At 50.8% G+C, this 26,120-nt stretch overlaps 12 protein-coding genes across 12 annotated transcripts; 6 read left to right on the forward strand and 6 right to left on the reverse strand.

Annotated features, from left to right (window-relative positions):
• Positions 1-171: 171 nt before the first annotated feature.
• EDD37DRAFT_173057 (alpha-ketoglutarate-dependent 2,4-dichlorophenoxyacetate dioxygenase) lies at positions 172-1,724 on the forward strand. Its single transcript, XM_062809879.1, has 4 exons — positions 172-345; positions 408-598; positions 647-856; positions 913-1,724. The coding sequence occupies exons 2-4, from the start codon at positions 455-457 to the stop codon at positions 1,537-1,539; spliced, it is 981 nt and encodes a 326-aa protein (XP_062666176.1). The 5' UTR covers positions 172-345; positions 408-454; the 3' UTR covers positions 1,540-1,724.
• A 221-nt stretch (positions 1,725-1,945) lies between these two features.
• EDD37DRAFT_653888 (uncharacterized protein) lies at positions 1,946-2,734 on the reverse strand (the record flags this gene model as incomplete). Its single annotated transcript, XM_062818626.1, has 1 exon — positions 1,946-2,734. One exon carries the CDS (start codon positions 2,732-2,734, stop codon positions 1,946-1,948), a length of 789 nt encoding a protein of 262 aa, XP_062666177.1.
• Positions 2,735-4,679: 1,945 nt separating this feature from the next.
• EDD37DRAFT_674456 (uncharacterized protein) lies at positions 4,680-6,382 on the forward strand (the record flags this gene model as incomplete). Its single annotated transcript, XM_062819508.1, has 6 exons — positions 4,680-5,193; positions 5,248-5,337; positions 5,399-5,680; positions 5,728-5,963; positions 6,013-6,293; positions 6,340-6,382. Exons 1-6 carry the CDS (start codon positions 5,121-5,123, stop codon positions 6,380-6,382), a joined length of 1,005 nt encoding a protein of 334 aa, XP_062666178.1. The 5' UTR covers positions 4,680-5,120.
• Positions 6,383-6,596: 214 nt separating this feature from the next.
• Positions 6,597-7,463, reverse strand: EDD37DRAFT_569717 (aldo-keto reductase; the record flags this gene model as incomplete). Its single annotated transcript, XM_062814239.1, has 1 exon — positions 6,597-7,463. One exon carries the CDS (start codon positions 7,461-7,463, stop codon positions 6,597-6,599), a length of 867 nt encoding a protein of 288 aa, XP_062666179.1.
• A 477-nt stretch (positions 7,464-7,940) lies between these two features.
• Positions 7,941-10,118, reverse strand: EDD37DRAFT_173358 (MFS transporter). Its single transcript, XM_062809880.1, has 2 exons — positions 8,431-10,118; positions 7,941-8,375 (listed from the first exon to the last, which is right to left on the reverse strand). The coding sequence occupies exons 1-2, from the start codon at positions 9,957-9,959 to the stop codon at positions 7,970-7,972; spliced, it is 1,935 nt and encodes a 644-aa protein (XP_062666180.1). The 5' UTR covers positions 9,960-10,118; the 3' UTR covers positions 7,941-7,969.
• Positions 10,119-10,836: 718 nt separating this feature from the next.
• Positions 10,837-12,346, reverse strand: EDD37DRAFT_173484 (ER lumen protein retaining receptor). Its single transcript, XM_062809881.1, has 2 exons — positions 11,995-12,346; positions 10,837-11,940 (listed from the first exon to the last, which is right to left on the reverse strand). The coding sequence occupies exons 1-2, from the start codon at positions 12,089-12,091 to the stop codon at positions 10,994-10,996; spliced, it is 1,044 nt and encodes a 347-aa protein (XP_062666181.1). The 5' UTR covers positions 12,092-12,346; the 3' UTR covers positions 10,837-10,993.
• Positions 12,347-12,536: 190 nt separating this feature from the next.
• Positions 12,537-13,587, reverse strand: EDD37DRAFT_653894 (S-adenosyl-L-methionine-dependent methyltransferase; the record flags this gene model as incomplete). The annotated part of the gene is made up of 6 exons (XM_062818627.1): positions 12,537-12,564; positions 12,617-13,232; positions 13,282-13,307; positions 13,359-13,399; positions 13,453-13,525; positions 13,577-13,587. 6 exons carry the CDS (start codon positions 13,585-13,587, stop codon positions 12,537-12,539), a joined length of 795 nt encoding a protein of 264 aa, XP_062666182.1.
• Positions 13,588-15,708: 2,121 nt separating this feature from the next.
• EDD37DRAFT_173599 (uncharacterized protein) lies at positions 15,709-17,886 on the forward strand. The gene is made up of 3 exons (XM_062809882.1): positions 15,709-16,222; positions 16,601-16,767; positions 16,819-17,886. Exons 1-3 carry the CDS (start codon positions 16,036-16,038, stop codon positions 17,632-17,634), a joined length of 1,170 nt encoding a protein of 389 aa, XP_062666183.1. The 5' UTR covers positions 15,709-16,035; the 3' UTR covers positions 17,635-17,886.
• Positions 17,887-18,842: 956 nt separating this feature from the next.
• On the forward strand, positions 18,843-20,305 carry EDD37DRAFT_641106 (aldehyde reductase). Its single transcript, XM_062817281.1, has 2 exons — positions 18,843-19,391; positions 19,544-20,305. Exons 1-2 carry the CDS (start codon positions 19,095-19,097, stop codon positions 20,201-20,203), a joined length of 957 nt encoding a protein of 318 aa, XP_062666184.1. The 5' UTR covers positions 18,843-19,094; the 3' UTR covers positions 20,204-20,305.
• A 111-nt stretch (positions 20,306-20,416) lies between these two features.
• EDD37DRAFT_641107 (glycosyl hydrolase family 76-domain-containing protein) lies at positions 20,417-22,474 on the forward strand. The gene has a single exon (XM_062817282.1). It carries the CDS (start codon positions 20,674-20,676, stop codon positions 22,342-22,344), a length of 1,671 nt encoding a protein of 556 aa, XP_062666185.1. The 5' UTR covers positions 20,417-20,673; the 3' UTR covers positions 22,345-22,474.
• Positions 22,475-23,268: 794 nt separating this feature from the next.
• Positions 23,269-24,929, forward strand: EDD37DRAFT_613047 (uncharacterized protein; the record flags this gene model as incomplete). Its single annotated transcript, XM_062815418.1, has 4 exons — positions 23,269-23,614; positions 23,662-23,960; positions 24,010-24,131; positions 24,194-24,929. 4 exons carry the CDS (start codon positions 23,269-23,271, stop codon positions 24,927-24,929), a joined length of 1,503 nt encoding a protein of 500 aa, XP_062666186.1.
• A 54-nt stretch (positions 24,930-24,983) lies between these two features.
• On the reverse strand, positions 24,984-26,093 carry EDD37DRAFT_613048 (uncharacterized protein; the record flags this gene model as incomplete). The annotated part of the gene is made up of 1 exon (XM_062815419.1): positions 24,984-26,093. The coding sequence occupies one exon, from the start codon at positions 26,091-26,093 to the stop codon at positions 24,984-24,986; it is 1,110 nt and encodes a 369-aa protein (XP_062666187.1).
• Positions 26,094-26,120: the final 27 nt, after the last annotated feature.

Genomic DNA, 26,120 nt, shown 5'->3' on the forward strand with positions numbered 1-26,120 from the left:
ACAAATTTCCATCCCTCGAATCTCATGCCTTGACTCCGCAGCATCGTTTCACAGGATCAAGAAACTGCTCTTGAGATCATCCAGCGGTTTGAAAGGCTTGGTGCTGGCTACAGGGCGCGAGTGAAGGGCGTATCCCAAAGGCGCAGTATTGACATTGGAGCAACTCATCGGCCTCCTCGGAATGCACCAGGCCAGAGCCGCCCTCATTTGAGAGGTGGAAATTCTCCGAATGCCTGAAGAATGGCTAAAACACGCCCTTGTCGGGCTTCTCCATACTGAAGTTGGAGATAAGCGTGGGAGGCGACGGATATCGGAGCCACCGAGCCTCAACCCGGGGAACGACCTGTTAAGGCTATATATCCATCCATCCACCTCGGGCAAGATTCGAAGACTGACCTGACTGGCAGTGGCTGTAGTACAGTCTCCCATTACTGTTGACCCGCTGCACATCAGAATGCCGCACGCCACCGTCCCAGAATACCAGCACATCCAAGTCACCGAGCTTGCGCCCACCTTTGGCGCGGAGGTGTCTGGTATTGATTTCACCAAGCCTGTTCCACCAGAAGTCTTTCAAGAGATATCTGATGCAAGCGCAAAGGTATGTTCTCTACACGTCGTTGATCCTGCTCGTAGCTGATCAGTACAGTATGGCGTCCTAGTCTTCCGCAAGGCCGGCCTCGACGACGCCCGACATGTCGAGTTCTCCCGCCTCTTCGGCGAACTAGACGACGTGAAACCCTACATGACTCTCGGCCGGATAAACCGCTTCCCCTTCCTCGAGCTGTTTGACGTTTCGAACCAAGAAGACGATGGATCACTAGTGCAGGTTGGCAGCAAGAGAGACATAATGGGCAGGGTATGGGATCACATCATGACCACAACATGAGACGCATACTGAATTAAATGTTGCAGGGTAATGGCCTCTTCCACTGTGACTCGGCCTTCAACCCTCGCCGCGCAGGCTACTCTTTGCTTCGGGCCCACGAGCTCCCACCACCCGGCCACGGCGGCAACACCGACTTCGCAGACACCCGCACCGCATTCGACGATCTCCCCGAAGACCTCAAGACCCAGCTATTGGACAACGACTACATCGGCGCCAACAGCCTATGGCACTCGCGGCGGAAAGCCGCACCAGACAGTGAATTTGTCCAGGATTTCGACCCAGAGGCATACCCGTTCGGACGACACCGGATTGTCCAATTGCACGAACGCTCGGGTCGTACGAATCTATATATCGCCAATCACTTGCACCACCTGGAGTATAAGGACGGGAGTCGTGTGCCGGAACCTGAATCGACGCAATTGATTGAACGGTTACTCGCGCACGCGACACAGGATAAATATGTTATTAGCGTGGAGTGGCGGGAGAATGGAGATGTGGTCTGCTGGGATAATACGGCTGTTATGCACCGCGCTAGCGTTGGCAGTTTTGCAGGCAGATATAAGCGTGATATGAGACGGACTACGGTGCATGATTCGAGTAGTCAGGCTTGGGGGTTGAATGAGCGGACGACGAAGAGGATGGGGTTGCCTTGAGCACACATGCGTTGACTGTGGTATAGTATACGTAGTGAAGGGGATGTCTTGGGCAACCGAGGGAGACGACGAGGAGGAATGGGGGAAACGACTTCCACATCCCGAGTCTATATGAGACATGATAGCGGCGATGTGAGTTTAGATTTTGTATTGAAAGCGAGTTATCTTATTCTTCCAGCATGCTCGGCTCCTGTATATCCAACGTTTCTTCAGGTCTTCTTACTCATTTTAGGACTATATGGACATCGTATAGCCCTGCAATTACCCTCGTCTTTGCCTGCAGATTCATCTGACTCAACACCTCCAATCTCTTCTTTCTCTGTCTGGTCTTCAGGCTCTTCTACCTCTTCAGTGCCAGGTGTCTTCAGCTTTGCCGTCAGACCACTCTCACTTTCTTTCGAATGTTCTAATATTCCTCGACAAGGCCAATCTCATCATCTTGCAGAACGATCTCCTCCTCCTCAATACGTCTCCTCTGTGCATCTCGCACAGGCACGTCCATATCTTCATCTCTCATTCTCTTGAGACCCCTCGTCTTCTGCATCTCGAGCCGAGACACGAGTTCTATCGGTGCCTTGATCACGTCATCCTGTCTCATCCAGCATCCGATCCCCTCGGCATCGACAATATGAACCATGACCGTCCATCGTTTGCCGCTCACAGCGCTTGTTTCCGATATCGAGGTATTTGACTCGACACTGGGTTCGGTGCAGGCTGGCTTTTGACCATCGCTGAACGGCTCAATATCCTTAACCTCAAACAATGGGCCGATGCATGAGGTTTTGAGAACCACAAAATCTCCCCACTTGAAATTGAGCTTCAGCAAGGCCTTTTCTTCAACCGCGTACGATTCATACGTGATCAGAGCGAGTTCATGCATTCGCTGAGCATGGCCAGTGGTAGAAGTCGACGCTGACTTCATGACCACGAAACACTCTTTGGAGAAGCCGGGACTCTGATCTAGTATCGCGAAGACAAGGTCGCCCTCCTTGATGACTTCGTTGAATTGAGTCCTCTCGACATCTGGGTATGTTAGGACACCTTGTCTCTGGTGGAAAGTCAGTGTTGCCTTCAGGCCCGGTGTAGGACTACCCAGCTGGCTTCCTCCAAATTGTGTCAAGTATTCCCATGCCCATGCACCTCGTTGCGACTCGTCCAGACCGGAATTTCTGAACAACGTCTCCAGGAGACTCATACTGGCAGAGAGTGTGAGGTTTCGAGTTTTGAAGCAGCAGACAATTTGCGAGAGAGTTCGGTACTCGTGGAGCAAGTACACGAGTTGATGAGGCTTTGGAAAAGATCACGTAAAGACATTCAACAGGAATCGGTCGGAGCATACCATAGGATCATATAGTCTCGCTACTTACATATGACCTGGAGGGTCTCTAAGACACGTCGACACTAAGGAACCAGGCAGTCCCAAATCGTATAATGAGCGCCCAAGACATCGTGGAACCGGCTTATGCATCGTACACCATGCCTCGTAGACAGCCTTGTTCGTCATGAAAAGGACAATAAGACATATCCCACACCAACAACACACTTGGTCTGTAGCGAATCCCAAAGCTTTGAACTCACATCCCTTGTGCTCTTAAGTGTAGACATTTAGGTCCATTCAGCTGGTGTTGGACATGTCATGTCTCAAGCTTGGTGAGACTTCATTGTCTTCCTCCAAGCATCAATTCTAATCAGCTTGCCCATCGCTTGATGGCCTCACATAGTGTTTCTTCATCCTTTGTTCTGCTCGGACTTCGTCGTTTCCTGTCCGTCTGTATCTCTGGTGGTTCAAGAGAGTGAGCATGATAGACAAGCATGGCAACAACTGATCCGGAAGCAAAGCTGCTTTGCCCAGTGGTGCTGTTGGCTCTGACAAAGTGTGTTTGAGCTGTGATCGTTGGTAGACCCAAAGACTGCCCACGTGTGAGCTATTTGTAGATGCAATCGCAAGTGCCTCTGGAGGTGGATTCTCCTCTGAGGATAGCTGGGATCCTCTTAGGATCGCACTGTCGTTCGTCGTATCGTGAATTTCTCGTCTCTGTCAAGCACTTGCGTGCTATTGCCGGCTCATTCAAAGCTGAAATGACTTCGCAGTGTCGCTTCATCGCGAATCTGACTACACGGATGTTGGTTGCCCTGATATGTGCGCAGAGTGCGACGACATCGTTCTCAACACGCTTTGTTCGCAAGGCAGTGGGTTTTGTTCGTCGAAATGAAGGCAGCCAGACGCTGTGAAAGACTGAAAAAGAGCAACTTACAGGTGACAAGCTCTCAGGTCCCTACTGCTAGGTGGATCTTCTCCTTGTACTCGCATAGTCCAGCCCACCGCACCAACCTTGATATTCAGAGTTTTTCATCCTTCTTTCTCTCATCGTCAACATGTCCAGCAAAGTCGACAAGGACAAACCTCAGAATGATTCAGCATGGAATCTAGCCCTTCAGCGGAGAAATGCAGGAGGTGGTCAAGGATCCGGACCTCAAAACCAGCAAGAAGTACCGCATGAGCCTCGACATGGAGGACAACGAGCAGAAAGAGATCATAACGGTCAGAGGCAAAATCGAAACCCTTCCCCAGTTCGCAACCAGGCGAGAGAAACGAGCATCGAAGCCTCAGGTAAGCAAGACGTCCTCGTTACATTCAATGGCAGTCTGATGACGCCTGCAGGATACGTATCTTCTCCCAGATCGTATCCCACGAGTGGAACACATCAGTCGCCGACTCTTGACCGTGACGGGCGACCCATCCAACCAACAGGCCAACTGAACCAGTATGTCGATCATAGCATGCCTCCCTCTTGGCCTATTCGTGTTTCTAAGGAACTTGGTGGCAGAGAACAAGCAGAACGGCGACAGCGTCGCTCAACAAAAAGAAATGCCAAGCGAGACCAGCAGGAAGCACAGCGTGGTCAGGACTTCGAGGATAGCAATGGTTGGTATTCGGAAGACGGCAAGTCTTCGTCCTGACCACCATCAAAACTTGTCTGCTAACCTGTACACAGACGACCAGCGAGATGACATACACTATACCCGAGGTGGAGAGGTGAACAAGAAGAAGACCCAAGTAAGCCAGATCTCCGTCGCAGGGTATCCAGCTGATACGTGGTAGAGCAAAGAAGTATGGCCTCCTCAAAAATAGGGTTGATAGAAGTCGAAGCTCACTGGGGGATAAAAGACTGATATCTGACCGAGTAAGTGCGCTCGACAGCGGTTGGAATCGACTACACCAGACTCGGAGGACTCCGCGGCTGCACAAAGTGCGAAAGGTGGTGGAATCTTGAAACTGATGAAGAGGCTGTTCCTTGGCCGGATAGAAAGGGTTGCGCATGCACATTTCTCAAATCCGAGGCGTGCAGGGCGCTGGTTTGCTGATGTTGTGGAACAATGGAAGCCGCACAAGGTACCAGCGTAGGGCAAGGTCGCGCTCAGGCGTCGAGGCAGTCCCGTGTAACAGCATGTGTAACGATAGAACAGAAAATTTGACAATACGACAGTATGTCTTGCAAACAGGTTCCCGTAGACAAATCGAAAACTCGTGCATCTGCGGTCAATACAACGCTTGATATAGCTGCACGTTTGCTCTGAACATGGAGACCAAGACGGACCTTTCAGAAGTCGAGAAAGGTGCGAGTGATTATACCAGCAAGCAAAGGAGTAGTCGTGCGTGCAACCACTGACATGTCAGAGGACAGGCTTGCTAATATCTCGTCACAGCTCGGTTTACCACTTGGTTGAATGATATCGTCCAGAAGGCCAGTGAGGATCGACCGGAAGAGAAATGGCGACAAACCAGGGTACTTGAAGGTGAGTATTGCAGTGCTAAGCCGTCAGCAAAGAGTCCACCTGCTAAGACAATCGACTCCAGTCGAGTCTAATCCGGAAGGCTGGCCCAGACTGGCTGCTGTGATCGACAGCGACGCAAACTTCATGATATTCCGCAAGTTCGGGTATCTGAGAACAAGGCTCCTGGTCTGGCACCAGGACCGTCTGCGGGAGCTCGAAGAGCTGCTGGGAGATTTGGACTTGGAAGATTTCAAGGATGACGCAACAAGGAGGGCGCTGTGTTGTCGTCAAGGAGATGATGGAAGAAGTCCTCCCAAGAGGAAATTGCTGTTCCAAGAGCTGAGCCGAGAAATGGAGTTATATGGTTCGCCATACAAAATGTGTCAGTGTCAACTTGCTGACTGACATTAGATGACCTCCTCAAGCGCTGCGCTGACGCTCATCAGTACGAGGTGCCTAGTGAAAAGGCTCGTGAGGCCATGGCAGGTCTTATCTGGAACGATGCTCAATTGAGTCACCTTGACAGGAGTTACATCGAACATGTCGATGATCTGGTCGCTATCTGCAGTGACAAGGAGTCTGGGAGTATCCATGGCTTGCTGCTGGACCTTGCCCGAAAGACCTGCATTGGGCGGTCATTTATTCGTGTAAGACCCATGACGTTGAACGATGAGTCTGGTAGTTGATTGATAACAGTTTCTGCTGAGAGGGAAGACGCAAAAGAGGAAGCTTCGCGGTGCATCGGTCTTGCACCTGGAACTGTTCGACAAAAGACGATTCGACGGACTTGTCGCCTTTTTGTTCACCATGGTGGTCGTCGTTTCGCTTATGGGCCCTATCATGATTCTGTACCGAATCAGGGCTTCCAACGGGTATCTTCAGCTAGCGGTCGCGCTGGCATTCACGACCATGTTCGCCGGGTTGTGCGCGTCTGCAACAAGTGCTAGGAGGCATGAAATCTGTGCAGCAACAGCAGCGTAAGTCAGTCCGCACTTGTTCGGTATGTGGACGCTAAGATGACAGGTATTGTGCCGTCCTGCTGGTGTTTTTGGCGCAAAGCAATTAGTCAAAGAAGGAGAAGTAAGCGGCAGGCGTATGCGATATGTTGAATGCTTTTGATAATGACATTGAATATGTGAGGGAAAAGTCTGGAAGTTCAGCTGCTGGTGCATCCTTCGATAAGCAAAAACAAGTCGCTGTCCAGGATTCAGCTTCGCCCAGCGACCCTGGACACAGGCCACCATTCCTTCCATCTCGGCGTCGTCATCAAGCATACGAAATTAGTCGTTGCTCACGGTAGGATCCCAAGAACATGGTCCATACGACTCCGGGAAGTCGAGGCTTTTCATGTCATCCTCGTCAAGTTTGAAGTCATAAATGGCCGCGTTCTCTTCGATCCTGGAGGGAGTAACACTCTTCGGTAGCGGCACATATCCTTTCTGCAGACTCCAACGTAATAGTATCTGTGACCAAGTCTTGCCGTGCTTCTCAGCAAGCTTCTTGAGGACAGGCTCATCCTTACGTTCGCCGCGGACGATCGGACAGTAAGCTTCGATCACAACGTTCCTCTTGCGTGACCATTCCACAATATCATTGCGCGGCAGCCAAGGGTGAATCTCCCACTGGCCCACATCGATTGTACCTCCGACACCAGACGTCTTAATATACTCTTCAAGTTCGTTGAGATGATGGACGCCGTAGTTCGAGACACCAATCGATCGGATCTTCCCCTCTTTCTGAGCTTCGACAAGCGCTTTCCACGCACCTAATCTGGCTTCTTTGCCACCATGAGGAGCATGAATCAGGTAAAGGTCAACGTACTCGAGTCCAGTCTGGCTGAAAGTGGATTCGATCGACTTCTTTGCGGCCTCGTAGCTCATAGACTTTGGAGGAACCTTGCTGGTGAAGAAGATATCTTCTCGCTTCAATCCGGAAGCACGGATGGCGTCAGCACATGGCTGTTCGTTGCGATATACTCGAGCCGAGTCAACATGTCGATATCCAGTCTTGAAGGCATGAAGAGTGACACTTTCACATTCAGCTGCTGGCGTCTGATACACACCGTAGCCAAGAGCAGGAATCCTGTAGCCTGAGTTCATGGTATAGGTGGTGTTGATGTCAAACTTGCTGGGGATTTGAGAAGCCATGGTGCGTTTGTGTCTGAGAAGTGAGTTTGGAACTGGTGATAACTGTTCGCGAAGAGATGACAAACGTCTTAAAGAAGCTGCCTTTTGCATGTCAATTCGATCTGAGATGAATCAGTGACCTGCCGGGATGACTTTATAGGCGACGAAGCAGGATGGATGATGGAACGTGCATGTACAGTACGGCGTACTCCGTAGAGACAAAATTATTGCGGAGTCAAAGAACTTAATGTGACATTTCGATGCCAATGATTCTGACAAAGCAGCAAGGAATTGATACCCCAATAGGAGTGCAAGTGCGAGGGTACTAAAGACTTTCGACGTTAGACGGACTTCATGTAGTTTAATCTATACTATTTATTTCTGTACATGTTACGACTACTATCTATTGGTGATGTACTCATACACATTAGTCTTCCAGTGTTCAATACCACTCATATGCTCGCTTTAACACTCGACTCAACAACATGATTTTCACCACATCCCCTGTCCACATAAAAAGACACAACTTAGAAGTGATGATGACTGGCATGACTGTACACTCTTCCAAACTCTTCACGGCGTGCTCGACTGTCAGCACGTGAAGCACGAGTACTCACCCGCGTCATACTAGGCCTGCTGGCTCTGGTGGCTCTGCTAGCATGGCTGGTGGCACGACTGACTCCGAGCCGTCCGGGTCTGCTCTCCTCTTCGATTTCTTCTTCCTCTTCCTCCTGCCCCTCCTCATGTTCCTCTTCTTGAAGCTGCTTCTGTTGAGCGCGCATTTGCACCATGATTTCGTGAGCCTGAGCTGCATACTTGCACTTCAGTCGGATGGTCTCGCCGTACTTGTAGAAAACGAAAGGGAACGGCGTGCAGGCTAAAGCGAGAAAGGCTGGTATCGAAGATGCCCAATGTATGCCCAAGCTGTTGAACCTATTTCGTGGTTAGCATTGCAAAGCTCAAGCTAGTAGGAGGTCGTGAAACTCACATATATGTTGTGAAAAGAGGAAAGACTGCGCCGAAAATGGATCGCAGAACCGAGTTTGCTGCGAGGACCGAAGCAGCATAGATGGTGTACGCGTCGATGAGATAGTTCATGCAACCCAAAAAGACCAGCACCATGCCGAAACCGAAAGGTGCGGTCGCAATAATACTAACGATCCAGTGTATTGAAGGTGAATTTGTCCAGGCAAACCAAAACAAGCCGATGGGCAAAGCAATGGCACCAATCATTGCCGGAGGAAGTCGCGCTTCGGGAGGAGCATCTCCATCGTGCTCATCTTCGATTCTTGCATAGCGTTTGTTGTCCCAGATACTGTACCCAACACCAATGAGCATTCCGACCGCAACTCCGAGGAAAGCGAGACCTCCGATGCCCGGTGACCAGCCACGACCTTGTTGATAGACAATAGGAAAAGCTCCAAAACATAGATAAAGTGTTCCGTAGATGATGGCCATGTAGATACTGATGAGCAGGACAATGGGTTCCAGGAACAGTAAAGCCCACGGTCGAGCCAATGACTTCTGGAACGCAGCCTTGGGCGTCGTCTTGCCCTGCCGTCTCTCAAGCACTGAAATGTAAACCTTTCCGGTTTTCTTGGACAGGATCTTCGCTCGTCTTGACAGAATGACAGGTGAATAGGTCTCGGGGATGGTCAAGGCACCAAAGATCCAGACAAGTCCTGTAAAGCAAGCCATGACTCCTTCATTCCACCTCCAACCAATCGTTTCGCCGACGAATCCTCCTACAATCGGACCAATGACAGGACCTAAGAACGGCGCAGCGGCGAAGATAGACATACCCAATCCTCTTTGAGTAGCAGGGAACATGTCGGCAATAACACCACCAGCATTGGTGAGAGGCGAAGATCCAAATGTGCCGGCAAAGAATCTCAGCACGATCAGAGTAGCCATAGAATTGGCCCCAGCGGCGCCCGCATTGAAGGCAGTAAGGACTGCATAAGTTCCAAAGAAGAGTACCTGTCGACCGTACAGTTCACTTAATGGGGCCCATAGTAGGGGTCCCACAGCGAAACCCAGAACAAATAAGGAAACGCCCAAGGTGTAGACCTCTTCACTGACGCCGAAAGTGGCAATGACCTGATCTGCTCCGCCCGTGTAGGCTGAAGAGACAAAGGCTACGGCGAGCGTTGCGATGGCGACAGTGAGGGTGATGAACCATTTCTTGGCCTGTGAGAACTCCATCGGGTTGCGGGGATCATTGGGGATGAACTCGACGATGTAGGGATCATCCTCAGTACCGGCGCCATTGTATGGATGGTTGGCTACAGCATCGGTGATGAGACTCTGGCTGGCGACGAGTCTCCAATGAGGAACGTGCTCTTTTTGTGAGTGATGTTGTTGACCTTGGACTTGTTTCTCGGGGTCGGTGTTGACTTTTTCGTTGGGTTGGCGGTAATTGTCCTGGGCCGTAGAGGTACTCGAAGTTCGAGTAGTTGGCCTGGAGATGGGAACATTCACCTCGATGGGCTCTTCGCGAAGCTCTGGCGTCGACATGATGAGTCGCTGAGGGATAGAGAAAGCTGGGGTTATGCGACAGCCCAGGTAGTATAGAGAAATGACAACACCACCAGGCGAACCCGGCCAGTGTCATTCCATCATATATATCATGATCGAAACCCATTGAACCTTCAAAGGCCGTGCACCCGGTCGGAGGGTCCATGGGAGGATTGCCTCCATCATTGCGCATTAGCGGCGATCTCAAGATGGCTGTTACTCACCCAATATGGCCCTTTAATTGGCTGTAGGGTCACCTTTCGCCCAATTCCATCGCGATCCTTACATCATCCGGCTATCGCTGTCCCGGCTGATTCGATCAATTTTGGTGATGGAAGAATTCTCCTCTGTGCACAAATGCAACATAAAGGAAAATCTCGTCGATATGAAGAGGCTGTGCACGTTTCCCTGTGGTTTTGCCGCGGCTTTCCATTATTGAAAATTCACGACTCTTCGTTTCCATTCCGGCACTCTGTTGATGGTAAATACCGCAAGGCTTCTTTCCGCGAAGAGTCTCTCTCGGTGAAGCCGTCGATCCGGTCGGCATCGAATGTTTCTTTTCACCGAGACACATATGGCGTCGTACCAGCATGATGCAGTGATATTTTCGTGCCTCGTATTTACGTGCAAAGTCGCATATGCACCTTGTGTCTTCCCTATGACGATATGTTGTGTTCGTGCTCCCGATCATGGTATTCTCGGATTTATGGTATTGTCGCATCTGTCAAATTGTTGATATTCTCTCTTGAGCCGCAAAACTGTAGCCGAGAAATATATGATCATCGCATTCGTCCCATTGAGGAAATTCAGCAAGCCGCTACATGCAGACAGAATGTACCAAGAAATAGCGAATAGCGTCTCCTCACGCAAGATGCGATATTGATTGTGTTTGTCATGCACGAAAACTCTCCCAGTCTCCGCGACAATATACAAGGTTGATATCGCGACAGCTGAGTACCAGGCATGTCGACGTTGCCAAGCCAAGCATATGGAAGCAGATGTCGGCAACTGCCAGATATCTAGTACAAAAGCAATCACTTGACCGAAGGTGACTTGTTACCCCATTCCTCACCACTGTTCAAAACCTTGTTGCCAGGCTCATCCAGCTGAGGAACATCATCCTCCTCATCCGCGAACTCAAAAGCTTCAGGGTCAGGCTGGTAGCTCTCTTCAGCCAGCATTGGATCAGCCTCTGGGCTCTGATTTCTGGTGGCTCTCTTCCCCCTATCGTGTTCATGGAGCGTATCGTCCGCTGATACTGACACACCTCGCGGACCCCACCGACTAGCTTTTGGCTGCGCGTGGCCGTTCGAATGGCCGGTACCGGCCTCTGGGTCTTCTTCGTCAAGCGGTTGTTGAGTATGCTTGAATACCTTATTGACGAGCCATCCTTTGTTCAAGTCTTCTGCGTCCACGATTCCACCTCCTCTGAGCTTCACTCTTTGTCTTGTCCAGTACACCCATGCGAAGTCGACATAGAAGGCGGTTTGGATGATGCCGAATATGACAGAGATAGGATCGGGCTTCGACGGAGTGAATGCGCGGTAGATCCAGTTCAGGAGGTAAAATGCTCGGTAAGACCCGAGAGTAACCAGATAGAAGGAGTCAATCACTGTTGGCACGGTCGTTTGCCGAAGCAGCAAAAGCTGTGGGACGACACAGACCGATTCGAGTATGATGGAAAACGTCCAGAGCACCTCGACGAACGTGGAACGTGTCCAGCCGTTGATTATGAGGGATACCAGGGGTGCTGCGATGAACGAGGCTCCCGCGGCATATCCGCCCCATTTCCAGGCCTTCTCTTGCTCACGAGTTCTCGCATACACTCGTGTCATCAACACAATGATGTAAATTGAGGACCAGATGTAAAAGTTCTTGAGTATGAAATTCCACCATGATGATGTTGGTGGGACCCAAAAGAGGTCGAGGTAACGAGTGCAAAAGACAGCAATGTAGAGGATCTGAGTAAGAAGAGAGACGCCTAAGGAAACAGTCAGGTTAAGAAGCTTGCCATGTTCTCTGAAATGATTCTCACCTTCTGCGCTCTTGTTAGAATGAATGGCCCATATCAGTATGCATTTTGACGCAGTATGGGATACGTCGCCCAGGATGCGAAAGATGTTGAGATTCATTGTCGCTGAGCAGACATGACCAGATGCTTACGATGCGCAAGCTGTGATGAGCAAGGCAGCAACAGTCTCGTACATATGCCTGTAATGTCAGTGATGGACACCAGGCAGCCGCATCCAAAATAGGAAGAGAAGATCGATGAGTGAGACTTGGGATGCCGAGGTCGTAAGACAGTACGTGGCCTATTGTTTGCTAAGGCCGAAATGGGCGCAGCCTGAAGTCGCGAACTCAGGAGAATTAATTAACGGAGAGGCACGCGAGCTTCGGTGGCTTGGCCAGCGCCATTTATTTCAGGACTCAGCACCATCTTCTCATCTCCGTCCTTCATGTTATCTTGATGGAATTGGACGCTACGAACAGACCGCTAAAGACATGAACAGCTCAGACTTCCATTTCGGCAAGACAGTACGTATGCTTCAACGGCTCGAAGAACAACAGTCTGCTCCATCAAGGCTTCCTTCCCCAGACTCGTCGTCTGTTCCATGTGTCAGCAAGTTTCAGGACTCTAAGTGTTGATATCAACTCACGTGTAGTGCCATATATGCAGATTTGGTGCTTTCAATTCTTCTCTCACTTTGCTGGTATATGCGCGGACTTCATCTGCAGTCCATGGCTTGGGTGCACCGAACCTTGTCAACAAGAACATGGCAAATCCCTCCAAGCCAGAACTCCAATGAACATGGTTAATCCTTCCAGCATCCTTGAGAAGCTTGTCCTTGGGCCAGATACCGATCGGGCTTTTGTATAGATGTTCCTGAACATCGACAAAGCCCGCTGCCTCGATTTTGGCTTTCATCGTCTTGTGCGTATCAAGAGAGCGCCCCGCTCGTTCCGAAGAGCCTACAAAGTTATCACCCCAGCCCGCAAGGAGCGAGCTTGGCTTAAGGGAACCGTCATCCGACATGACTTGTACGTCTGGTTCGAGTTGCTCGACATAACCACCAGGTTCAAGGTTGTCGAAGCACTTTTGGTAGATGTCGTCCCACTCGGTATCAGTAAAAGCGCCTAGCATTAGGCGCATATGAATGAGGTCGAACTTTACCCGCCATGTCCACTCCGACAAAGCATCGTCGACCTGGAGGTTACAATTGGGTGGAAGCCATGTATTGACAGGCGGAGCAAGATCAACACCATACACGTTTGCTGACACGGTCTCAGGATCGAGAAAGCCCGTCTTCTTTGGTTGACTTACCTGTAGGAAACTGGTCGGCAACGTCACTGTTCTCACCACGGTTAACACATGTGACTCCAGCACGGAGGGGCACTTACACAGCCCATGTGCCGGGTCCTGTTCCCAGGTCGAGAATGTTCTACATGCCTGCATTAGCAGAGCATTCATCGAACAACCAGGCATCTCACGCACTTTCGGTTCAGTGATCGGGGATCTGAACAGTGGATTCGACCGGTCACTGTCCAAGACAAGATAGAGCGTGTGGCTGGTACGTGTCGTTAACCCTATACTAAAAAGTCATTTTCGAAGTACTCACCCAGCGTCCATGGTTTCATATTGCTGCTGGTCGGAAGGCCCCCTATTGTCCACATCAACATTAGGCACATCATCTTCGGATGACAGACATGCCAGTAATCCTCTCTCAGTGACGAGTATCTTCGAGCGTCAGTCGATTTGCACACCACAAAAACTAAGAGGCTTCAGACTTCCTGCCATTGACTATTCGTCCCCTTGCAATGGAGGACGCAATCGAGGTCGTTTCCCTTTCGCATTTAGCTATTGCACTATTCTTCGAGCCAACGTATCGACCTACGACGCATCATTGCCGCTTTCAAAAGCAGAGACGCTGTCGTCTTCGTCCTGGCACCGTCATTACAACAAGAACACCGGCTTCATACTCGATGTGCATACAACGACGATGCCTTGTTCAGTGACCTCGGCTTCAGCGGGCGCGTTGGCGGCTGCTGCTCCGGGTTGAGTGGAAGCGGAAGAGGCCATCGAGGAAGACGCTTGGGTAGCTAGGCTTGGGCAGTGTTACGTTGATGCCGAACATAATGATTTTCTTCGCCGGGCTTATCCTCTTATCTTCTACCTGCTGGTGGACTGAGTCAACGGCGATGGGTTTGCCCATCTCCATGAAGACCCTCGCTTGCCAACGGGCATGTGGACAATGTGTAGCTTGCTGGCTAGGCTTCATGCCGGCATTCCTTCTCATGTTCGAGTGCCAATGGATCCAGCTGCTGGATTTGACCTCAGCCCCTCTACTCACCTATTGGCCTGAGTTAGCGCGGGGCGTTGAGCTGATGCGCATAAGCCTGCGAGCCGTCCCGTAAACTACACTCGTCCGGGCAATGTGCCCAGCCGGCACCGAGGACTTGTACCTCTTTCAGCATGTGGAAGACAGATATGTTGTAACTACCCTTGCTTTTTACCTGTAGCTTGTGGTTGACTAGGGACACGCTTCCTTTTTGCCGAAGTAACCTTGAGCCTGGCGGACGTATATACACCCGGAAGGAAACGCATCCGGAAGTAAAAGTGAGTTGTACATGCAGTCCATCTCTGTAAAGTGGACATCGGAGCCGACTATGCTGATACCAGTATGATCCGTGATTAATGCAGGACTAGCTATGCCAACAATATCGAAATGCGAAGAACCACTATGTACGTAATCCAGCAAGGGAGTAGTTTGGCAAGCTGCTATGGACCGACCTTCGCAACCATCTCATTGCTACGTATGGGCGATACCATGCAAGCATAGCCTGCGCGAGCCGCTGTGAGGCTTGCATAGCCCATACACCAAGCTGAGGTCCCTGGCAGATGGCCGGGCCGGGCAGGTCGGCGGTCACTCACCCGAGTAGCGAATGCACCCTTTGACCAGTGCCTGCCACAAATGGTATGAAGGGCTCTTGCAGTACGGGATAGTTGATGTCGACCTCACGTCGCCTAAATAGCACGAACACAAACGCCAAACTAACGGAAGCTGCTCCCAACATGCATTTCCAAGCAGTATCTTCTCTACGCGAAGATGTACGATGTTGTTGGCCCCCACGGCGGAAGCACTGCCGATGCAGGTCGGACAGTTTCTTGTCACCTGTCACACCTGGGCGCCTCTCACGGTTTGACAGGAGTGGACGATCATTTTGGCCCCAATATCTCCAGGTTTACCAAACCCCGATTCGGTCTGCCATCGCGTCACATCTCGACGCGTCTTCATTGTCTTTTTGACCTCTCTCCAGACTAAGGTAACTACGACCATCGGCTACATGGAACAAGACGCTTACCTTCGGACTTTTACTCACTTTTGCCCAGACACTCTGCTACAAGTTCTTATCAAAAACGATCGAATGAGGTGATGCCATTCAATACGACTCTGCGATCTTTCAGTCTGGGCATCACGCAATAGTAGGGGACTGCTGTGTTCACTAATGTCTCTACACGCCGATGACTCTAGACTCTAGATCTGGCCAGTCACAGCTGTCGAGAATCGGACCTCAATACGGAGTAGTCTGTGGCGTTCCCTGTCCTGAAAGAACATTCCTGTGCCGTAATACACTCCCGATCAATCATGGCTGCGGTATGGCCCGCACGACACCCTAGCTATCAACGATGGTGGCAGCGCTCTCCTCCTCAACTTGGACTGGGGAGTTTCAGAGGCTCTACCTTGACAATCCCTTGTCCACCTGGCTAGAATCTTGGGCATTTACGATGGAGATTTAGCCGCCGGAATCTCAGGCGCTTGTTGGACCACCACGAAGTTTTCGATTCGCCCACGAAACCGCTAAGGCAGACTCATGGCTGTGTCTGAACCACGGTCACCCTCGATCTCGGAGCATTTTTCACATGCCTGTCAACGCCATCGTAGCTCCTACAGCATGCAAGTTTGAGTTTGGGGTATGGCTCAGCGAGGTGAAGGTATCAATTGTCCAAACAGCATTTTCAACGACACAAAGGCCACGGGCAAACATCGAGGGCTTGATATTTTATCACTGATCGAGTATGCTTTGGTGTATGCCCAGCAGTGAAGTTAACCGTCCTTCTCTTCAAACGTCCAAGGTCTCCGCCCAGAGCCTGAGGAGGTCAGCAAAGACTGGTAGCAGTCCGTCAATAGTTCGGCTGCACGAATCGCATAATCCATACCCCAGTGCTTGCAACGGTCCGCCAGCCGACCCCTGGAGGAAACAAGGTAAGCTTAACCTCTAGCATACGCCATCTGCAGCGATAACAGCGGCTATTCATCCCCTCACAATGATCAGATTATCAACTTGACTCTGGATCACATTGATACTTTCTCCATTGCAGAGGCCTCCAGCTGGTCGCATACTGACAAAGCCGACATGGAGTCTGCCTTCGCATTGAGATGAGGCAGACTAGCTACAAGAGATCGTTGTACAAAATTCGTATATCCTCCCATTCATGAGGGTGATGCGGGTGCTAGTCTGCCGCTACAGCCGCATTGTTTCCCTACTCATTCCGTTACACTCTTGAGTTGTTGCATTCCCATCGCAGACAAGTCTGTTACTTCAATATCCATTTCACCTTCAGGACTTACCTTCAGAGTCAGGATTGCAAGCTACCTTCAAAGGGCACGTACAAATGGCCTCTCCAAGTAGCCAGGTACCGTCTGGAAGATCGAACTCCCAATCTCGCAGGGTCCAGAAGTCACCGAATCCGTCAAAGAAAGACAAAGTGCGACAGGGAAGGTTGATACGTTGTTGGACTGATGCAGAGGTCTCGGGTTAACAACCACTTTCGAAGTACCAGTCACTGATGTGTTCATAGGAGTTGTTCCTGATTCGAAGTCGGAACCACAAGCTACCCTACAAAGAGATCGCGAATCGGTTGGAAAAGTCGGAGCTTGCATGCCGTCTCCATCACCACCACATGACAGTGGGTCGGAAAGGACATCGAGTCGAAGACCTTGACGAGGATGAGGACGACTCGGACGTTATCAGCAGGAGTCCGTCAACACCCCCGACGCAGTTCGAAGCAGGTCCGTCAACGCAAGGATCGCCTCGCCCCGGCGTCGGTGAAAGACGCAGTTTGCCGGTGCGAAATGCAGGGCAATCCTGCACACTGCCAAACTTCCAAAGCTTTATACGGGATACTTTCCACCATCGAAGTATTTCGTCACCAGATCTGACTACGAATATGGTCCTTAGCTCTCCAGACCCGCACGGTGGAAAGGTGCCAGATCTCAGCCGCGGCGCGAGAACATTGTCAGGCACTTTTGTCAAAGAGAATAAGACTGCTCGTGCGACGCATGCTCCGCAAAGGGCGACAGTTCACCTGCCACTGCCACCATCACAGACCAACAGTTATCCTTTTAACGACCAGGCCAATGATTTGTGGGACTTCCAGTCGGGAAGGGCAGCTGGTCCCAGATTCGCAATCACCACATCGCCAGGTGCTTGGACAGGAGACAGTGTGCGCTTCACAGCACTACCAGACCCGTATATAGCACCAACCTTGCATGCGTCATATCCACCAAGCCGCGAATATGGCACCCTGGACTATCGAGACCGCAGATCCGAGCCTTATCATCAGCATTTTATCTCAAAAGAAGAAAAGAGCAGGAGTACCAAAAGGAATCACTGACATGGCCTCCCAGGCCTTGCGCTTGGCGACCTGGCCACGACATGGACGTCACAACTAAAGAGACAGCAGTCTTACGAGGCACTGGTCTAGGAGACTTGCTGGTGATCATGGAATTTCTTATACGTTAACGACTATAACCCAACCGACTTGGGCGTGGTTGTCTCATCAAGAGCGACCATGCTCTCCCGATAATCTGTGTCAATCACCCGTGGCATTTGTTCCCAGCATGATGCTGTTGCATTGTGGTTGACATGGGAAGCGGATGACCTTACCTGCACACAAGAACAACGGCCACATTCCCTGCAACGACATTGCTCTCATCAGATCGGCATGAGATGCTGCGGCTGGAAGTATTTCAACAGGCCAACACTATCACTTCTGCCTTGCGCGTCCAAGGCACGTTGAACAATGCTTGCCACGACAGAAGCAAGGCTGCTGGTCTATAAGGCGGCCAGCAATCGTTTCCCTGACCGCGAAAGTCTGGTAGGAGATGAATGACATGACATGAGGACTATTGGAATGATGATGGTCGCCGTATTTGGCGCTTGTTCGCAAGCTTATTATGACTTCTTGATATACATATTCATATACTTCTCAACCCTCAAGATTATGGAAAGTTCTATTCAAGGGGCTACGACATGCATTCCTCACGTACAACGGTCTCGCCGTTCTTTACCCGTAGTACCACCTAGCTCGGGGCACGCCTATGCGTGAATCTGTTGAGTGCATATCCCAGAGTTCGAATAAGCAATCATCAATAACTCTCACAAAACTTCAGTCCGTCTATACAGCTGTTTCATATAGGACCATAAAGCATATAGCACCTCGCTTCGCAGTTCATACGCCAACGAGGATTCGCTTTCCACTTTGACCCATTTGCATCGGCAGTCCATTTGCCAGCAACAGCCGCCCGGATGAATGCCGGACGAACCTCCGTGGCTCGAACATAACAGCACTGCCGCCTCGGCACTCCAGTACGAGTAATAATCCAATGCCTTTATCCGGGTGACAGACTCCAGTGACAGCATTACTAAAGACTGCGGCGCGGGCACGCATCGTGATGGAGGTGGATGTTTACATCGAACATTGCTGAATAGTGCACAATTCTGGACATGGACAATTTATATGCACAAGAGGCAGCACATGAGTAATTAGATACAACCAAAATTGAATGAATGACATTCTTCATATCTCAGCATCTTTAGGTACGAGCATTGAGGTCCATGATCGTCAACTCGAGCACGTCACTCGTACGAGCAACCTCGACAAATTGACGCCTTTCTCGATTTCTATGAATTAGTAATACACTGCTTCCCCACAAGTGGTGTCTACCTAAGATCCCACCTTCCTCGTACACGAAGACAGTCACGATCCTCACTTCCGCATTACTTCTGTGAGCAATCATTCTCGCATCCTCTCACCCTAGTACCAAGCAAGCTTGACCCAAATCACTTAACAATATGTCTTCAAAATCCCTCACTGTAGTCTTCGGAACTGCCAGCATAGGAAACAGTGAGCCATGGACATCTGATGAGTATGTCAACGAGGCTTTCGAAATCCTCAAAAAGCATGGTGTCAAGAACCTCGACTCAGCCCAGCTCTATGGCAAGTCGGAAGAAAAGCTAGGCGAGCTCAAGGCAGGCGACAAGTTCATTGTTGACACGAAATGGCTTGGTGGCTTTACTGGGAAATGGGCATCTAAAGAGAATATCGTCAACACTGCTAAAGAGAGTATCAAGAAATTGGGGGTCAAGCAGGTATGTCGCACTTCATAATCTCTTCAATCAGACAACAAGAAAGGCACGTGGGTTGCTCGTCATCGTCACCAAGGATCATTCACCAATGCATTGCCTATTCACTCACATCATCCCCCAAGACTTGTCCATGGTTACTAAGACTTGTCATGTAGGTCGACATCTTTTATATCCACGCTCCAGACAAAGAGACTCCCCTCCAAGAAACTCTTGAAGGCGTCAACGAAGTCTACAAGCTCGGCCTGTTCAAACGCTTTGGTCTCTCTAACTACAAGGTTGAGGATGTTGAGAAAGCCTACGACATCGCCAAGAAGAATGACTACGTTCTCCCCAGCGTCTACCAGGGCAACTACAGCCCCGTCGCTCGTCTTCAAGACACCCTTCTGTTCCCTACTCTCCGCAAACTCAAAATGTCATTCTACGCCTACAGTCCTTTGGCCGGTGGATTCTTGACCAAGACAGCTCAGCAAATCAAAGACGGCGCAGGACGCTTCTCGGAGCAAGCACTCGGCGGCATGTATCGTCAGATGTACATGAAGGACTCTTACCTCAACGCTTTGGAGAAGTGGGAGAGTATTGCGAACGAGGAGGGTGTTTCTCGCGCCGAACTCGCGTACCGCTGGGTGGCTTATAATTCGCCATTGAGCAACGAGCATGGAGATGGCATCATCATTGGAGCCAGTCGGAAGGAGCAGCTTGAGCAGACGCTTGAGGGGATCAAGAAGGGGAAATTGAGCGACAAGGCGGCCAAGAGCATTGATGAGATTTGGGAGGAGATCAAGCATGAGGCGCCGCTGGACAACTTCTCGCGATAGGGTCCAGCATCGGTTCATGACATGTTTATCGCATGATAAGTACCTAAGTACCTTGGACAGAGAAAAGAGAAGAGATTCATGACTGTTTGCCGCATTAAATCCAGCCGCCAAGATTCGTATCGATAACCAAGCTCTCGGGGCGCCCTAGGCTATGAACCTTACCTAGGTTCCTAAACATAGGGTAAGCTTAATTGGTTGGGTTAAAGTGTTCCGTCTGCACGCGATCCCCAGACTGCGCTTATGCGCGCACCCATCGAGTTCCCATCTGCAACTCCTTTTCCCTTTCGCACAATCCTTGAGGTTATTGTGCTTCAGCGTGTACAAGATGATCACAAGGCTTTTCCTCGGGGATACTGTCTCCCACTGATGAGATTTGTTTGAATCATCTTTCTCGGCCCTTCGCCCATGCCCAATCCCATCCGGAGCAGTCTCCGTTAGAGGATCATGCTGGTCGACATCCTCCGCCCAAAATGCGATTCTTCACCCTCTTCGTCCTCATAACCCAAGGCGCCTGGCTTGCGCGGGCCGGAACGGTCATAAAATCACAACATGAGACCTCTATGGGCTCCCAGGCCGATCAACTAGTGATCACAGCGGATGCAAGAGAAGGGAATGGTTCTACGTCACGGAACTCCGATATATCGTCTGCCCTCCGGGACATGCTAGACGCATTGGAAGTCATGCAAGATAGTTACTTTGACATGTTCTCTGGGACTTGGCTGGGTGCCATAGATTGGACATCTGCCGTCATGGGAACTCATGTCTCTGCCACTTTGTCCAGCATCGTGTCATCCTTGGACACCGCCTCCACCGCTGCTTGCTCTGAGATGTTGTCATGGCAGAATCTCATCGATCGTTACTATGCTCAGACATCGGCTTTCTATTTCGGCGAGAACGCATTTGCTCTGCGAAACCAGGCTTATGACGATATGCTGTGGGTGGTTCTCGGCTGGCTCGAGAACCTGAAATTTGCAGAGATGTACTCCCTAAAACATTGGGATTACGTACAGTCAGGTGGCCAGACTGCATCAAGCGATGGATGGCACGGTCTGCAATTCGTTCCTATGGCTGCCCATCGCGCACGTGTTTTCTACGATCTAGCCTCAGCTGGCTGGGACGAATCGTTATGTGGTGGTGGCATGACCTGGAACCCATATCTCACGCCTTATAAGAACGCCATCACCAACGAGTTGTTTGCGGCAGCAAGCATCGGCATGTACCTGTACTTCCCAGGCGACAATAACACATCACCATATATGACATCAAGTCCACAGGGCTCAATGAAGCCTCACGATCCGACGTATCTCGAAAACGCAATCAAAAGTTACAAGTGGATCATGGAAAGCAAGATGCGCAATCCTGAAGGTCTCTATGAGGACGGCTTTCATGTGACAGGCTGGCGCCGTTACCCAAATGGAACAATCAATCCTGGAACTGGAAACTGCGACGACCTCAACTCTATGGTCTATACTTACAATCAAGGTGTCATTCTATCTGCCAGTCGTGGTCTTTGGCTTGCCACTGGGGCGAGAAGCTATTTGGAGGACGGCCATGCCCAGATCGAGAGTGTTGTACGCGCCACTGGATGGCCGAACACTGATTGGAGATGGGCCGGTTTAGGCAGAGGAGGCGTCATGGAGGAGTTCTGTGACCACCGAGGATATTGTAGTCAGGATGGCCAGACTTTCAAAGGCATCTTCTTCCACCATTTGTCGGATTTCTGTCGGCCATTGTGGCCACAAGAAGAGGCCTTCCTGGCCTCAACGAGTCAGACGGCCGACTTCGACCGGGACGTCTATGATTATCATCTTGCCCGCTGTGCTGCATATGACAAATGGGTGGTTCACAATTCTGAAGCTGCCCTTGCCACACGGAATTCTGATGGCCACTTTGGAATGTGGTGGATGTTCAGGGGCCCCCGTCACAATACGATGGCTCAAATTCAAAAGAGCACCAACCTACCAGTCGGTGCGGACGATCATCTGAATCCTGAACCTCAGAATTGGTCCGACCATGAGGCTGAGCCGTATGATTGGAACGATCGAGGTCGTGGCAGAACGGTCGAGACCCAGAGTGGAGGACTAGCGGTCCTTCGAGCCAGATGGAACTGGCAGGTATACTCCAGACGGACTTCTACGTAACGGTAAGGACGCCACAATGACTCGATATATGCACCTATATATACGCACTGCGGAATGAAAACGCTTGAAACAAAAGTACCGACAGTGCGTCGCCGTTGTTTCCCCCTGCCTGGCCAGTCCAAGTCTGGCAGGCGCGTAGATACTGACAAATGCTGTATATGGCTCCTTTCTAGCTTACCAAAGCATTCGTCGATCCATAGTCCAGGGCCGTTGGAAGGACCTTTTTTCCGCAAACGATTCTGCTAGAGGGCAATGCCTTGTCCAGTACTGAGGTAATACACGCAAGGAACGTGGAGAGAACGTTCAGCTGGTTGATCACACAGGGCACGCGGGAATGCCGTGCTGACAAACAGGAGCTCCATCAGCCCTATCTAACCTAGTTCGATGCATGCTGTGCATGCCAAGTATAACCGAGCATCTTCCAGCCCAAACCATCGCAGTCACTTCGTCCTTCCTAGCTGCATCCTTTGCTCACCATGAGGTTGATATTAGGCAAGCAACAACGATGCTGACGATGTATTGGACTACGGCCGTGTCAAAGGGTCGCCCTCACGATGGCGGCACCGACCTTAGCCCGCCACCAGCCAGCCGAAGTGACAGAACCAAGTATCTCCTGAGGCTCGATAGGCGAGGCTTTGGCCATGATATCACTTGCTATACTCCACGTTACTGCAAGGCTTGATACTGTCGCGTTGTTCGTTTATCTACAATGGGTTGCCTTAATTCCGCAGATGTGGCCAAAGGATGCTCGATCCAGAGGTCCCTTGACCTTGACCTGCGTGAACAAGACATCGAGCTAGCAGAATATCTGTTCCCCCCAAAGTCTACCATACAAGACTAACATTCACTGTTCCCTGCATCACCATTTGCAACCCAGACGACCTCACAAAATACTGACTGACCGCAGCTTGAGTGCCTGTCGACATGCCCGACCCTACGTTTGTGAACTACTCTCACCCACAAGATCAGAACGATCGCCGCAATCGACAGCTCGTCGCATCATATATTGGCACTCATTTCAGGAACAGATCGAGACCAGCTACAAGAAGAGTCTCATCAGTCGGGAAAGCAAGCAGCCCTGAAGGTCAGGTCGGCGATCCACCAAGAACCCAAGCGGCATATTTCGAGCCCCCCAACCAAGGACCCTCAAGTACATCAGCACAACTACCTACGTTCACTGTTCCACATGACAGGCACGGTCTACGATCCGACCCTTTCTACTCCTACCCAATCGAGTTCCGACAATGCATACCTGCGGCTGTCGATTACTGTGAGCGAGATCCGACATTTGAGAAAGGTAGACTGACAAGTTCATAGTCCTCACATTCTACGGCCCAGCTCACATTATCCGACCAGAGCTTCTATCAGCAGAGGCAGGCGCAGTCTTACTCAACCAATACTTCCAATACGCCCTTCAGAACGCGTTGATGTTCGAAGCCCTGATCGCGCTGTCACAAGCGAACCTTACCGTCCATCAGTGGAACAATGGTTCAGACCCAGATGCGTTATACCACTACAATCAGACCCTTCGTCGGTTGAGAGATCTTCTGGACCGAGAACAGGAATACACCCAAGATGCCGTTCTCTTCGCAATAGTCGCACTGATGGGCGTTGATGTAAGTGGGCATCAACCGTATTGTGATGTTCAAAGGCTTACTCTTTCAGTACCTGAACAACGACCTGGCTGCTTTCGAAACGCACCTTGGTGGACTGCGCAAGATAGTGGAATTAAGAGGTGGCCTCGATCAATTGGGGTGGCCTCTAGTCCTCAAGCCCTATCTACTCGGGTAAGTCCTTGCACAACTTGAAAAATGCATGGAGACAGAGACTGATACCTAGGGTTCACCAGGTTGGAAAGGTTCTGGGCATACATGTCTAAGCACAGCCAACAACGAGATACCTTGACCGCTCAAAGGCACAACGCTAGCCCGCCGATGCCGTCCGATCGCCCTCCCATCGCCAACCTCGAAGAGATCGCCTCAATCCTGCCTCCAGGTTTCCGCACCATGGCAATGAACAATCGCCTCAGCGAGCCCGTCCTGATGTTGATCCATCGAGTCGTGACACAAGGCGAACATATTCTACAAATCAGCCCGTCCTACGGTTCTTCCGCCATCAACGCTACGAACATGCAGGAGGCAGAGCACTGCGCCCGACTTCTCACGGACTCCGATGTGACATTCATCGACCGTGCCTCCTGTATTGGCTTGCTGGTCGTCATCATGGACTCGTCGCGAACGGAACGGTTGAGCGGCTACTACGATCAACAGCTGCAAATGCATGCGGAGGAGATTCGGGTGAGTCAGGAGATGTTTCAGGACGCCGATCAATCTGATTTGTATCTGTGGGTTGCATTGGATACTGTTGGGACTATGGTTCCGCCGAGGAGACCTGCTTTGCCGGAGAACTACGAGGCCGACGCGAGATTTGAGTTGTTATTGGCTGTGGTGCAGCAGTATCGACATTTGAGTTGGGATGAGGTCTTGACGGTGCTGAAAAAGTTCTTCTTCACTCCGAGATGTATTGAGAGTTGGTACAATGCTTGGACGCTGGCCTTGAGATATATAAATGAGAATTCACATTGAACGGGACCCCTACAAGGCATATACTTCTATTGACCTGATTATGAAGGCACACCTTCAGTTGCCTAGTTGGCCATCGGCGTTCTTATGTCTGTCAGCGTCGATCTTGCGCAAGAACTCTCCCACAGCTGTCTTGAAATCGACGTAGCTGGCCACGCTGGCTGATTTGAACCGCGTCATGTTTCTGTGGTGCTGGTCGATGAAGAAAGTCTGCTCGATGTCCCTACGATTGAAGAAGGCGGACGAATCATCCACGACCTTTTTTACCGGGAAGAACCTGAGGCCAGTCAGTGCCCTCCCCTCCTGGAAGCTACAGATCTGGATCTTTTCGCTCGGTGGTATCGGGTCATTGAGCAGATCGTTGAAATCGCGTTCAATGGCACTCAGGTATTCACCGTTGCGTTGTAGAGCTCTCAAAATGCTTTTGTTGATGTACAGGCCAAGCACCTCTGATGCCATGCCCAGCTTCACCCCGTACCTTGCTGCGTCGGTACCACGGTGTGGCGTGCCGAAGAAGAACATGGCAGTACAGGAATCACTGATATCCTTGAGTGCAGGCTGTTCCCTGTATTTGCCAGATTCCAGCACTGCATCCTTGATGAGAATTCCTCCTAGGCCATGGCCTACGAATATGATGGGTCTGCCTCGACAAGCTGTGCGTGTGCTATGAATGCGTTGAAGAAGATTTTGAGAGTGTTGCGATATGTTCATTCGATTTCCTCCGAATATGAAGTTCGTGGGCCACGCATTGTAGCCGCAGGTGAATATTCGTACATTGTCGAAGTCATTGGGGAGTAGATCTAGAGGCCAGTAGCATCCCCGGGTCCGTGAACACAAGGGTATGGCGCTGTCAAATCGGTCTATGTCTGCACTGGAGCCTCGCTTGAGGAATTTTGATATCTTGAACTTCCTTGACGAGTGATGCCACGTCTTGAAAGGGTGTCCCGTTAGACCGTGTACAAAGTATATATCGGCGAGGATCTGGGTGGGATCTGGAGGAGTCCACAAGGCGGTGATGCCGTCGTCTTGAATCTCGGGGACATGACGGGGTGGAGGTTCTGCTTGCGTTGCCGATGTCCTTTGTGAATTATCTCCGTTCTCTGGGCGATCTCCAGGTCGCAGCTGGTTTGATGCGTCCGGCAGCTGGTTTCTCACTGTATTGGACATTCCTTTATATGTATATAGAGCACTTTC

The sequence above is a fragment of the Exophiala viscosa genome, assembly GCF_022695815.1.
Source record: "Exophiala viscosa unplaced genomic scaffold EDD37scaffold_13, whole genome shotgun sequence".
Lineage (NCBI taxonomy): Eukaryota > Fungi > Ascomycota > Eurotiomycetes > Chaetothyriales > Herpotrichiellaceae > Exophiala > Exophiala viscosa.

What these genes read in the sequence shown, in the direction of transcription:
- EDD37DRAFT_173057 (XM_062809879.1), top strand. Translation starts at nt 455, where the DNA reads ATGCCGCACGCCACCGTCCCAGAATACCAGCACATCCAAGTCACCGAG. An exon ending in TATCTGATGCAAGCGCAAAG is followed by an intron (nt 599 to 646) that starts GTATGTTCTCTA and finishes TGATCAGTACAG; the next exon opens with TATGGCGTCCTAGTCTTCCG. An exon ending in AGAGAGACATAATGGGCAGG is followed by an intron (nt 857 to 912) that starts GTATGGGATCAC and finishes TAAATGTTGCAG; the next exon opens with GGTAATGGCCTCTTCCACTG.
- EDD37DRAFT_173358 (XM_062809880.1), bottom strand. Translation starts at nt 9,959, where the DNA reads ATGTCGACGCCAGAGCTTCGCGAAGAGCCCATCGAGGTGAATGTTCCC. An exon ending in CCTCTTTTCACAACATATAT is followed by an intron (nt 8,376 to 8,430) that starts GTGAGTTTCACG and finishes ACCACGAAATAG; the next exon opens with GTTCAACAGCTTGGGCATAC.
- EDD37DRAFT_173484 (XM_062809881.1), bottom strand. Translation starts at nt 12,091, where the DNA reads ATGAATCTCAACATCTTTCGCATCCTGGGCGACGTATCCCATACTGCG. An exon ending in TTCTAACAAGAGCGCAGAAG is followed by an intron (nt 11,941 to 11,994) that starts GTGAGAATCATT and finishes CTGTTTCCTTAG; the next exon opens with GCGTCTCTCTTCTTACTCAG.
- EDD37DRAFT_173599 (XM_062809882.1), top strand. Translation starts at nt 16,036, where the DNA reads ATGCTTTGGTGTATGCCCAGCAGTGAAGTTAACCGTCCTTCTCTTCAA. An exon ending in CGACCCCTGGAGGAAACAAG is followed by an intron (nt 16,223 to 16,600) that starts GTAAGCTTAACC and finishes CTTCAGAGTCAG; the next exon opens with GATTGCAAGCTACCTTCAAA. An exon ending in GTTGTTGGACTGATGCAGAG is followed by an intron (nt 16,768 to 16,818) that starts GTCTCGGGTTAA and finishes ATGTGTTCATAG; the next exon opens with GAGTTGTTCCTGATTCGAAG.
- EDD37DRAFT_641106 (XM_062817281.1), top strand. Translation starts at nt 19,095, where the DNA reads ATGTCTTCAAAATCCCTCACTGTAGTCTTCGGAACTGCCAGCATAGGA. An exon ending in AGAAATTGGGGGTCAAGCAG is followed by an intron (nt 19,392 to 19,543) that starts GTATGTCGCACT and finishes CTTGTCATGTAG; the next exon opens with GTCGACATCTTTTATATCCA.
- EDD37DRAFT_641107 (XM_062817282.1), top strand. Translation starts at nt 20,674, where the DNA reads ATGCGATTCTTCACCCTCTTCGTCCTCATAACCCAAGGCGCCTGGCTT.